The sequence below is a fragment of the Condylura cristata genome, unplaced genomic scaffold (genome assembly GCF_000260355.1).
Source record: "Condylura cristata isolate star-nosed mole 26May11 unplaced genomic scaffold, ConCri1.0 scaffold00011, whole genome shotgun sequence".
In the NCBI taxonomy this organism is placed as follows: Eukaryota; Metazoa; Chordata; class Mammalia; order Eulipotyphla; family Talpidae; genus Condylura; species Condylura cristata.
The window spans coordinates 13846142-13858488 of record NW_004567112.1 but is presented as its reverse complement, the minus strand read 5'-3'; the positions used below and the strand labels follow the sequence as shown (position 1 = coordinate 13858488).

The following is a 12347-nucleotide window of genomic DNA, read 5'->3' as shown; positions in this document are numbered from 1 at the left end:
AAAGCTCCATATATTATATTTTAAGCCTATGAACATTAGTTATATACTTGTAGAAAAATCATGGAATGTTTTCCTTTTCTGGTATTTCCTAGGTAAAACTGGATAAGCCCCATGATCCAAAGCACTAAGCATACACTTTTGTAATATCATTCTAGGTTTATGAAGACAGGAGTGTATGGCTTGCATGCATCATGATGGATGAAACCTGTTCCCACTCATAGCAGCATACTTTCAAAATGTCAATGAGCTTCTTTTAATACATTTCCTTGTGTAAGCTAGAAAATGTACAAATAACACATGTATTAGGCCCTCCCCACGCACATGTAGTATGGATAAAATGTAACCTCTCATACACACAGTTCTGAAATAAAGAACAAAAAACAAAGGAAGGTATGTATTACCATCATCATCTTCATCCAAGGAACTGGTTTCATGTCTTGTTTGGTAGCTGGGATTCTCTTCAAAACCCATACAATTAACGCCAATCTGTGCTACATTATTTATATGAAGACGAGCAAATAAGGTGCTCTGCTGAAATAGCTGATCTTTGATGGGAGGAATGCGGTAAGGTTAACATATGCTGAAAAGGAGCCAGTGCTGGCCTCACAAGGCCATTGCTGGACACTCACCCTGTGCTGTTGAGGTAACTCTGTCCCACGCTGCAGTCCTTTGACCAAGAGGATGGATTGAACCAAAACGCAGGCAGGCACTGGCCACTGCTGTGCCGCTCATAGCCATAGTCACTGTCGGGGAAGAGCCAAGGTAAGCCTTTCAGGAGATGACGACACATGAAGAACAATGCCATGTCAGTCCACAGCCAATTTCTAGTCTAGTCAATGAGTTGAAAGGCAGGTGTTCCCCAAATTAAGGCCTTTCTAAAAAAGGGATGTTTGTGCCTGAACACCTATCTGTTACCATTGAAGTATCCTGCAGAAGGCAGACTGAAAAAGTGCTGCCTTGGAGGCAACAGAGGTGTCTATGTAGAGACGGAGGTTCATTTCCCAGTAATTCTGATAAAGTGCCTCTAAGCTGAGAGAGGACGGTCTCCTTTGGGTTTTCACAGTGCTGGGTGCAGAGAAAACCTGTCCTAAGAAAACAGGAAACACTCAAATCTCCAGGTAAAACTTCTTTGGATTGTTTTACACCACTACTTGTGGCACCGTCCTCACTACCACTGATGTCTTTGGGGTGCTCTTCCAAGACATCTGCATCTGCCAAGTCGAGCTAAGCCAGGTCTCTGTGCATGAGACATATGCTTCAAAGTCACAGTAGAATGTGTCCTTGAGTGTCCTGTGCTTTCCCCCAGGAAAAGGTGGGAACTAGGAGTTAGCAATGGGAGCTGGACTAGCTGTTGTAAATACTCTCTCTGGCTGGGAAATAGTCTACGATTTTCCTCTCAACCTCCCCTCATTCTTCCCTCCAGGGGCATCAGGGCGGCCTGATATTCTTTTTTTTGGGAGATGCACCCAGGCACGGCAGATGGCGACACATTGCACCTCTGTGTGCACAGACAAGTCGCAGGCAGCATTCAGGAGTGCGAGTAGGAACCAGTGCATCTGTGTGAGGAGCTAAGATGCTGGCACAGGGGAGAACTGGGGGTAGGGGTGAGGGGGAAGAAGCAGACTCAGCTTAGGGGCTTGTCAGCAGGCAGCTGGCACTCAGAATCCTGTGCCTACCAGCTGGATTTAATGCTGGTTCAAGTCAGCATGTGTTGGAAGACTTCAGAGAATTGCTGCCCACAGGGCACCCCATACTTATTGCCTAGAATTACTTTACGATGGTGGAGAATGGTAGGCAAGGTCATGTGGGATTGCGCACTGTCCAGGGAGAGACTTCAGTCAGGAACATTCAGTATGTGTCACTTAAGTGGAATCAATGAAATTGAACAAGGTCGTGGTGAGATCTCTGAAGTATTTTCAGAGATCATGTAATTACAAAAGTCCATTGGATCAGAAAAGCTCACAATGACCTTATTCAACATTCATTTCCCATTTCTCAGAATACATTTTAGTGAGTGGAATGAGCAGAAGATTCTAATCATCAGTGAATGCAGAAGGGAGGGGTGGGGGAGGGGAAGGCTTGGTTGCTTCCATCTCCCCGTGTGTCCTTCCCTCTGCACAGCTCAGTGTTTACAAAGAAAGACAAGGACACTGTCAACAAAGGCTGCCTTGTATTGGAGCTTGATAGAAAAGATCCCAGGGGTCAGCTGTTCCCAAGAGAAATCAATGAACTAGGGCATCTCACCCCTTTTTAGCTTTGGTCTTTTGAGAACAAATACATTTGCTCTATGCAAAGAAAATGGCTGCTTGATAAGACCAAAGCTAAACCACTGAGAAAATGTTAACTTCCTTAATAAATCCTTATTAAATGGAGTGGATAGAAGAGAAACCAGGCTCTGGATAAAAGAGTGGGATGAATGATTTAGAGCTTCCATGGATGTTTTCCCTGTGAATGTAATACAGGGTGTCAAAGGCAGGACAGGAATACAATATTTTTGTCATTTTAATAATGTTGCACTGATGAAATAATGTTGCACTGTGGAGGAAGGAGCGTCTCCTGCAGAATTCCTGTGAGCACCAATGTCTCTTAGGCTCTGTTGCCCTCTGGCTGAGCCCAGGAGTTCAGGCACTGGCTCCTGGCATGCCCAGTCCACCAGGGAGAGGGGGACAGCCTTAAGCTATCGGAACAACTGCTGGTGGAAGTTTGGCCAGGCTTGCCTCGTACTGTTTATTCAGAGGATGTCTCCAGAGGTCTCTCATCAGATAAAATTTCCTTTTTTCTAAGATTCGTAATGTGAATGTACAATTATCTTAGTACAGTCACTGCTATTCTACTTAGCAGATATGTAACCTCTGACAACACAACAAAAATTGTGACTGACTTTGGATTTTATGTATGTCAAATTTCAATCATTTACCATATTTAGCAAATGTGTTCTCTTTAAACTAAAAACATAAATATGAAGTAAAAAAATGGTGGGTGAGAAAAGATAGACAGTGAGATGATATGATCAAGGGTTCTCATCCCCAATAATCTGACCTCTCACCAGAACTCCCCACACTGACCTAGGACAATGCCAGGGTACCACTGACACCCCCAAAGCCAGCTTTCTGTTAACAGACACCTAGAGAAAAGGTTATAGCAGTGAGTTGGCTTAACGACCAAATCTCTCAATTCTTTACTAGTCCACATTAGCTTGACCCAGGTGAAGGAAGAAATTTGCTTTCCTGGTAGGTTCAGAGACCCATGACTTGGTTTAGTCATTGAGTGCACTGGTGCATTAAATTGAGAAATTTCTCCTATAGTTCTCATGAACAGTAGTCAGCTAATGATGGAAAATTCCCACTACAGAAAATGTGCTGCCTTATAGGACCACCACTGGGAACCTTGCATTATAGAGAGTTTATCATTTTCAAAAATATATTAATTTTATTTATTAATGCACATAAGAGCAAGGATAACAGGTGTGGCCAGAAGTGTGGGTGCGGGGGATGAGAGGATTCACCAGAGTCAGAGTAGGGAGCAGAACAGGCAGACTGACGAAGTGCACTGCTGAGGGGAGCAGCAAGTGAGACCGGAGAGGTCTGCTGTGCCATGTGGGTCACCTTCCTGGCCAGGGATCAAATTCATGTTGCAGTGGCTGTGGGTAGCTTCATAGTGCTGAGACTTCACCCCTTATTACACCAGGGAGGGGGCCTACAGAGTGTTTATCTTAAACACAATAAGCTTACTCCCTGCAAAGTCTACATACCATTTTCAGTACTTCTGCCATAAATAATACAAGATGGATATGGTCTCTCTTTGTGTCCTGAGAGCTAGTCACCTCTGAAGTCCTCTTTAGGTCTAAAGGATCTCCTGTTTTTTTTTTTTTTTTTTTTTCCCATGTAAACATGCATGCTGCTGTGATCCATGCTGTCCTCAAGAGGTAACTTCACAGAATGTGAGTCCTGTCACCTACCTCAATTCATGTCACTACTATTTAAGGCCTAAGCTTTTATTCAGTTCTGCATGGATTTGATTTGCTGAACAACTTATGGGACAACAGCCCAAACTCACCAGTCAAAATCGGCCTCGGTGCAGACACAGGGCTCAGATTCCATAGCTCCTGCATATTTTCCTTGCATGCATTTCCGCTCTGACTTTCGTTTCTTATATATCCTTTTTGCTCCCATGATGCATGCTTCCCCCTATAAGGACACAAGTGTCTCATGAAGTCGGTACAGCCACAGAGCTGTCTAGCTCCACATCAGGATGGTTCAGGGTGACATCCTCAAACTTCAGTGTCATCTGGACCTGGGTAACCTACTTGGCTAACAGTGTTTATTTTCAAGCTCTAGAGCTCTATTTTAAAATTTTACTTTTTTATGCTTACAGAATTGGGGTACAGGCCAGAGGTATAGGTGTGAGAGGATCACCAGAGACAGAGTAGGGAGCAGAACAGGCAGATTGACTGAAATACACTGCTGAGGGGAGCAGCGGGCAGGTCAGGAGAGGTTTGCTGTGCCATGTGGGTCAGCTCCCTGCCCAGGGATCGAACTCGTGCTGCAGTGGCTCTGGAGAGCTTCAGAGTGCTGTGCTTTAACCTGTTGCACCATTAGGGAGTAGAGCTCTATTTTAGAATGTTTCTAAAGGTAATCCCAGGAAGCACTAAAGACATGCCAAAAAAAAGCCCTGGATTTCTCTGTGTCCGTTAAACCATTACTTGGCAAGGTATCAGGTGCAGGACTGCGAGGGAAACCAGGCAACTAAGGCTCAGCCCACAGCGAGTGTACTGCCAGCAAATCTGTAGTAATTAAGTGCAGTTCTGTCATCAAAGTTGTATCGATTTCATCATTTATGACTATAGGAAAGAAGAATATTGCTCAGAAATATAAAGATCTATTTTGCATGAGTTTATTATACCTCTGCCCACACAACTTTCATAGCACCGATTTTATGTTGGTCTGCCACATAAGGAGGGACTCAATTCAGTATTTCTCTACACAATATATAAAAGCTTTGAATGTGGCCACGCACATGCATCCCAAAGGGGAAATTATCAGCTAAGTAAATGAGAGATTATAGCTGAGACTCTGAATAAAGTGGATGTTTCTAGCTGATGCGCCCCAACCCTCCCCCACCCCATCACACACATTGTCTGCGTTTCTGAAGGACCAGAGCAGAGTTTTGTTTAAGCTAAATTCAGTCTTTCTTGAGCAAACTCACCTTAACAGGCAACACTGCACCTCCACAGGCAAATATATTAGTAATTTAAGTTTGGGGGTACACTTTGTCCCTGCCAAAATGTGGGGGTAGCTTTACAGAAAGAATCTCAACTATGTCATTTAGGGGAGCCTCAGGAAGATTTCTGCCTTGGGAAATCAAAGGAGAGCTGCCTTCAGCCAGCATTTTGAGCTGGGCTGACACGTGGAGGCCAGGATAAAGGGGCTTTCCTAGTAATAATTCTGTATTCTTGTACTGTAAGTGCCTTGGGAAGAGTCAAGAAAGACCACCTAGTTGCAGGAATCACAGTGGGGTGGTGGAACAGCTTCTTGGGCATTGCTCACCCAGCATAATTCAGTTATTTTCTGCCTCTGTTTGCAATGCTAAATAAAATTGAAGATGTCTCCTTCCCCTTACCATAGCTTCCCCCTCCCCCTGCAGCCATATGACAAGCTCAGATAAATTATGTTTGGATTTCTGTGCTGAGTTGGTATTTCATTTGAGTTGTAAGTCTAAGCCAAGCACATTTGAATTTTATCTCATTATACCCTGGTACAATAAAAACAGGAATGGCTTCACAACAAATCATAAGTGTTGAGCTTGTTCACTGCTGTAGAACACAAAATATGTAAGAAAGCATGAGATGGACATTTTAGCTCAGGAAGCCTGGTTCCAATAGTTTAGCATCGAGCTTTCCCTGACACACCCCATGCTTCCCGCCAGCACTCGCTCCGCTCCTTGGCTCCTACCTGGCTGTGTAGCTGCCAAGGTCTGTAGTCCTCCTCGGCACATCGTCTATCAAAGATGGACTTGTAGTCCACTTTAACCAGCTGCCATTCAGAGCGGTGACTGAAGTGTCCAAATACGCTACAGAGGTCATCATGATCAAAACACACACACACACACACACACGAAGATAAGAACACTGACACTTATCAAACAGCTAGCATTTGCTAAGTGTTGAATGACCAGCTTCGCATAAAGCTAAGCATAATATGTTAAACATATCAATTAGTCTTAAAACAATTGTATGAGGAGGAAACTATTAAATATCCACTTTCATATGAGTAACTTGAGGGTCCAGGAGTTAATGAGCAAAAATCAAAGTTGAATCAAATTTGAACTGTTTCACTCAGAATCTACCACATAAACAGACAGCTGCCCCCAAAAATGATCAAGAAAATCACAAACACCGCACCCTACATGGTCCAAGATTATTCTGCTCGGCTCTCTTGTTAATGCACATGGTGTCCAGGGTTTATGCTATTTTTACTTTCCCACCAATCCCTAGGGAAAGTGGGTGGCACAGCCGATAGTGACACTGAGCTTTATACTCTGCTTACAGAGACCGAGTATTTAATGAGACATTGCAATCACCAGCCAGAGGTGTAGAAAAAAGCCACCGAATGGCCTTTTTGGTTAGTTTTTCCACTAGTATTTTATAAATATAAAATCTGTATGAAGACAAATTATGGAGTAAATTGCTAATCTAGCAATATTTAGCCTGAGCAAATGAGTAGCTATCACGCATACTAACATTTTGTTGATCTTGTCTATCATTAAAAAGAAGGAACAAAAAACGTAGAAAATATATCAAAGAATTCATTCACTTTGATTTTTAAAGTTTCATTGATTACAGGATCAACTGCTTTCAAACATTCCCTCTCTGATTTCTATGTCCAATTTTCCAAAAGAAAAAAAAAATCACCATCTCATATTTCAAATTCAAAGCTCATGTTTTGAAAACCATAGGCAGGCAAGTCATTAATCAAGCCTTTCACAAATTAATGATCATCACTTTCCAGACAAGAATGAGCGCAAATGCAATTTTCCAAGAACAGATTGTTCTCATGGTTTTCCTAATATGCCTCACAATTGGGTTAGGTAAAGAGCCAGGAAAAATAAAATCCTTTGTAGGACTTTGATCAAGCACCATATTTTGTTTTAAAGTGAAATCATTCTTATATGCCTATGATTTTCTGCATATTTTTATTACTAAAGTTTTAAATTTGTAACTTCATTTTCTATTGAAATGACCACTTCTTATTTCCCTAAACCAATTTAAGATAGGAAGAAATAAGTTCGGTTCTTTTTTGCTACCACCCCTCATTATTAGTATTACCACCCCTAATAAGTAGTGAAGACCCAAGAAACAGCTACCTACATTTGTCCTTTCTCTGTACCAAACTAAGTAGACTTAACTAAAATACATCCTTTGGGATTAAATGCATGGCTAGAAAACATCGTAGTTTTCTACTTACGTCATGATTAGCGTCTCTTCCCCAGGCTCACCCAGAACCCCATCCACAAAAAGTGGAATAGATGTGAAACTGTATTTGCTCCAAGATCTCCCCTCATCAAAACTCAACCTAATGACAGAAAAATTAACAGTCACTGGATCTCAAAGGAAAAATAAAGACCCTTTCAAAGGAAAGATGCTATCAATCAGGAAAGCATACATTTCAAAAGTACTGTGGCATTGCCAACATGAGCCTTTCATACAACTAAATGTTCTTAATTACCAGCTAACTAGTAATACATAGTTAGTGGAGTTAATTTGGCACCCAGATGTGTTACAACAACAATATGGGGAGAGAAGCATGACATGGGAAGAATAAGCCTTTGATTAAAAATAAAATGGATATTTCATTAGACCTTAGATCTCAAGGTAACCCTTCCCAAAACTCACTGGAAAGGGGCAGCAAGACTCGCAGGTGATTCTACAGAGCAAGGTTCATATGAAATTTACTTCATCAGAACTCAGCCAGTCACCTCTCAGTGACAAAGCCCTGTGCAGTGTCCGTCCCACACTTCCTAAGTCTCAACTGACACTCTCAGAGAATGGATTTAGGACAGACTCCTGGGGGTCAGAGGGGATGAGGCTGAGACTCTGGAGGTCCCGGATGTCTTCTGCTCTCACTTCCTCTATGGATGCTTCCCCCCAGCTACGCCCATTTCTTTCTTACACAGCAGCTTTCCCTTCAGTACCCAATGAAACTAACACTGGAGGAGAAACCAGGTTTTTATTTTGAACAAGCTCACACATGGGGAGTCACTTTCAAAATCGCAGATGAAGCAATCTATCGGAAACCCCTCTGGGAGTCAGGTTTTGTGGGCCCACCTGGGGAAGACCTATAGGGAGAGTTGTGAATGTCTCCCCCGGCCCCAAAGGAAGTAGGATCAGGAGAAATGGGAGAGGAGAGGAGCAGAAGTGTCAGGAACTGCTAATTTCACCACAAAATGCATATAACATGTAAATACTGAATGCCAGAGATGTTCCTGGGGAAAGAGGACTGCAAGATGTTAAGCTACTCAGAGACAGGACATGGCACACCATTCTACCCCTACCCATGATTCCACGGAGAGAATAAGGTACTGAGGAGGTGACTGTCATGTTTGCAAACCATAAAGAATACCTCGGGGGCAGAAAAAATCTTCTTCCCTCTTCCTCACTTCTCCCTATTTTCCTTCTTCCCTCCTCTCTCATTCCAGCTTTTTTTCTCTATCTTTTGTGAGACTGCAGGCAACATTATTATTTCAATAGCGCACAAAAAGCCATTATATTGTAGTCAGTGCTGGCATTTTACTACAGTCAGTGTGCTCAGTCTGGCTCTTAGACCGGTCTCAGGGAGGTGTCCTGAGGACTCAGGTACAACGGGGGTCTTTACCAGAGGTGTCGAATCGGGAGGGAGGTGTGCTTCATAGCAACCAGTACGCCACCTTGATCCAAATACAGAACACTGTGCTCTTCTTCAAAGATCTGAAAGAGGACACACATCCATGGACACATCTCCACAGCCACTCACCCGAGTGAAAAGAATCTGCCTTCACAGAGAGAGAAACCCTCCTCTTGATAAAGCTAGGATTCCCCAAATCTTTGGGAATATACAGCTACAAGTAATGTTTCACAAGGTAGATTACAAGCACCACAGGTGCTATAAGAAGTGATTCAAGGTGCACCACCGTAGGAATGTAAGAACCAATAGCTATGTAGTCATGTTTGTATTCTAAAGACTCCCATTATTTACAATAATGTGAGAATATTGGTAACTGTCACACTGGGTAACAGTTTTATTTATTTGTCTTATTAAGGCAATTCTGGTTTATAACTTTGTATATGATTCAGACGTATAGGTTTTTTTTTTTTAAGATTTATTTATTTGTGCATACATAGGGTGCAGGCCAGAGGCTCAGGGGCGGTGAGAGCTTTCACCAGAGACAGAGCGGGGAACAGAACAGGCAGATCGACAAAGTACACTGCTGAGGGGAGCAGCGGGCGGGTCAGGAGAGGTCTGCCACACCATGTGGTCACCTTCGGGGCAGGCGGGAATCAAACTCATGCAGAAGCAGCTTTAGATTCTCAGTGCTGTGCTTTAACCTGCTGCACCACCACAGAGGGCCCATATAGGATTTTAATGGAAAAAATGTTAGAGACATTTTACTCCAACATTTAAATTTTTACAGATGAGCAAAGTTAGCCTTAGAGAGATGTGGTGACTTCCCTAGGACCACATATGGTAATTGCTGGAACTCATACTATCAGTGTCCTTTCAGATTTGTTGTTTCAACGTTTCCAGTGTTACACAGGAGAGGTGTTCTTATTCGAAATATAGATTCTTTATCAAGTCATCAAGTAGTTTTGATCAAAATGTAAGCATCATATATGGGTGCATGTGTCACTGAATCTTTCTACAAATGTGGAGAAACTAGTCTGGAGTAAAATGGAGGCAGGCTAGAAACAACTTTTAGATGTTCTCTCACTGCCACTGTTAGTATAACCTTGTTGGACTTACACAGGAGACTGAATCTTTCCAACAGTTGTTTAGTTCTTATAGTCAAGTGTACCCCAAGCCTATAGAAGCAGAGACTTTGTTTTGCCTGGGGTATTAAAAGGAAAATAAAAGCTGGGATCTTGGCTCCTATTCTCTAGAGAAATCTGACTGTCCATATTCCTAGTACCTATAGTAGCAATTGCCTTGTATTCTGAAGCAAATTTCTTTTCTGGCCATGTTCTCAAAATGCACAAATCACACTGAGGATAGATGAAGGTGTGAAGTCAGGAAACAGTCAGTGGATCATACTAGGGATGTCTCTGTTTCAAAAAAAACAAAAATTTTAAGGATTTATTTATTTGTGAACAGAGCTGGGGTATAGACCAGAGGCTCAGGGGCTGTGAGAGGCTTCACCAGAGACAGAGTGGGGAGCAGACCAGGCCGACTGATGAACTACACTGCTGAGGAGAGCAGCAGGCAGGTCAGGAGAGGTCTGCAGCACCATGTGGGTCACCTCCAGGTCAGGCGGGGATCGAACTCATGCAGAAGTGGCTTTAGCGTCTTAGTGCTGTGTTTTAACCTGCTGCGCCACAAGGGAGGGCCCTTTCTGTTTTTTTCATGGCTGTATGACTACTGGCACATTAGATTTCGATTTATGGTGCTACTTATTGTATGATAATTAAACGTCAGTGGATTATTAAAACATATTTATTGAAGTGTAACAACCATGCATTAGGTACATTCCTTGTTATGATTGCTAAACCTCATTAAGCACCTATTTTATAAGCTATGGATATCTAATGTTCACTCAGAAGAAAGACAGAAAGCATTTACGCTAAACACTTCGGTAAAGTGATTCCATTTTTGTTTTCTCTAACATATGCACCCTGATGGTTATTAGTCTGTCTTTTGCACATGAGATTTAAACATCTCAGAACACCACCTGCGTAATGGCTATTTCCATATCATTCAACTTCTTTCTATTCTGACTATAAGGCAAGAAGGATTAATGTGGCAGTTTCACCTTAGCTGGATGTTACCCTCCAGGATTCACACTCTCTATAAGTTAAACTCCCTGGGATTCTGGTTTTCATTTTGGGGAAAAACTCAGTCAGGTGAACTTTGTCTTCATTGTCATTAATAAATGTTCTTCTAACTTCTGAACAAATGTTTGTTTTAAATGAGCAATAAGAAAGGCAAACTTCACAAATATTTATTTAACTCAAAAACTTGTTGAAGAATCTCATAAAAAAAAAGGAAAAATAATTGGCAAACTTTAGGATTTATGTACAGTTACATAAATTCCCTAGTGAACTGGGTTGGGTGATTTCCATGCTACTTACACTTATGTGACTGGACCCAGGATAAGTTCTTACCTGCCTCCAAGTGTTCCCGGCATCTGAGGAGACAAACATGCTGATGTCGCTGTCTGATAATTCAGAACCGATGTTACCTGGAAAGAGCACACTCCATCAGGGGAGGGAACTTTCTGCAAAGGCTAACAATGGACTGTATTAGCAGACTGCATTGCCCGAGATGGATCCAGACAGTAAATAGTATATCTGAGTAGAGTGTTCGGCATACTTGATTCAGGGTCACTGGTTTAGGTATCTTTCAAAGATATTTTTAACTTGCTCATTAAGTTCCAAGCACAAATATCTAGCTTCTTAAAAGTAACCATCATTACAACAAGCAAGCCAGGGACACTTCTTACCTGAAGCCACGATGATGCTGGGAGCTGTGTCTCGGCTGGCGATGATCCCTGAAGTGTAGGGATTCTCAGAAACCTTAAGGTGAAGGTGTAGTGAACAATAGGGCTGAAAGAAGAGAAACGTGTATCAGGAAAGCATGCCACCTAAATGATCACTTAATGAAGTCCAGATTCAGAGCGTCTACCCATCCATCTGTGCATCCACCGATCGCAGGCTTTCATTCTCCAAATATGTGGTGCCCACGAAGTATAGGACAGCTGCCAAGTTGGTAGTGGAGAGAGAACACACGCTAGTCTTCTGACTTAATTACCATAATGTGAAACAGTCACACTGACTACAATTTGACCTCCACCAGGACAAAGCAGAGGTCAGGGCAAATCAACAGCTGTTTTTTTTTTTTTTTAGATTTATTTATTTGTGCATACAGCACTGGGGTACAGGCCAGAGGCTCAGGGGCGGTGAGAGGATTCACCAGAGACAGAGTGGGGAACAGAACAGGCAGACTGGCAAAGTACACTGCTAAGGGGAGAAGTGGGCATTCAGGAGAGGTCTGCAGTGCCATGTGGGTCACTTCTGGGGCAGATGGGGATCAAACTTATTCAGAAGTGGCTTTAGCTTCTTAGCGCTGTGCTTTAACCCTCTGCGCCACCAGGGAGGGCCC

General features: G+C 42.6%; 1 protein-coding gene across 1 annotated transcript in view; it reads right to left on the bottom strand.

Moving 5' to 3' along the window:
• SORCS1 (sortilin-related VPS10 domain containing receptor 1) overlaps window positions 1-12347 on the bottom strand; it is a 456202-nt gene that overhangs the window by 72238 nt on the left and 371617 nt on the right. The window contains exons 11-17 of the mRNA XM_004680456.2: window positions 11689-11791; window positions 11351-11427; window positions 8871-8962; window positions 7464-7571; window positions 5952-6069; window positions 4057-4187; window positions 630-743 (exon numbers count right to left, since the gene is read on the bottom strand). Coding sequence (XP_004680513.1) covers window positions 630-743; window positions 4057-4187; window positions 5952-6069; window positions 7464-7571; window positions 8871-8962; window positions 11351-11427; window positions 11689-11791 — 743 coding nt within the window. The remainder of the gene's footprint in view (window positions 1-629; window positions 744-4056; window positions 4188-5951; window positions 6070-7463; window positions 7572-8870; window positions 8963-11350; window positions 11428-11688; window positions 11792-12347) is intronic.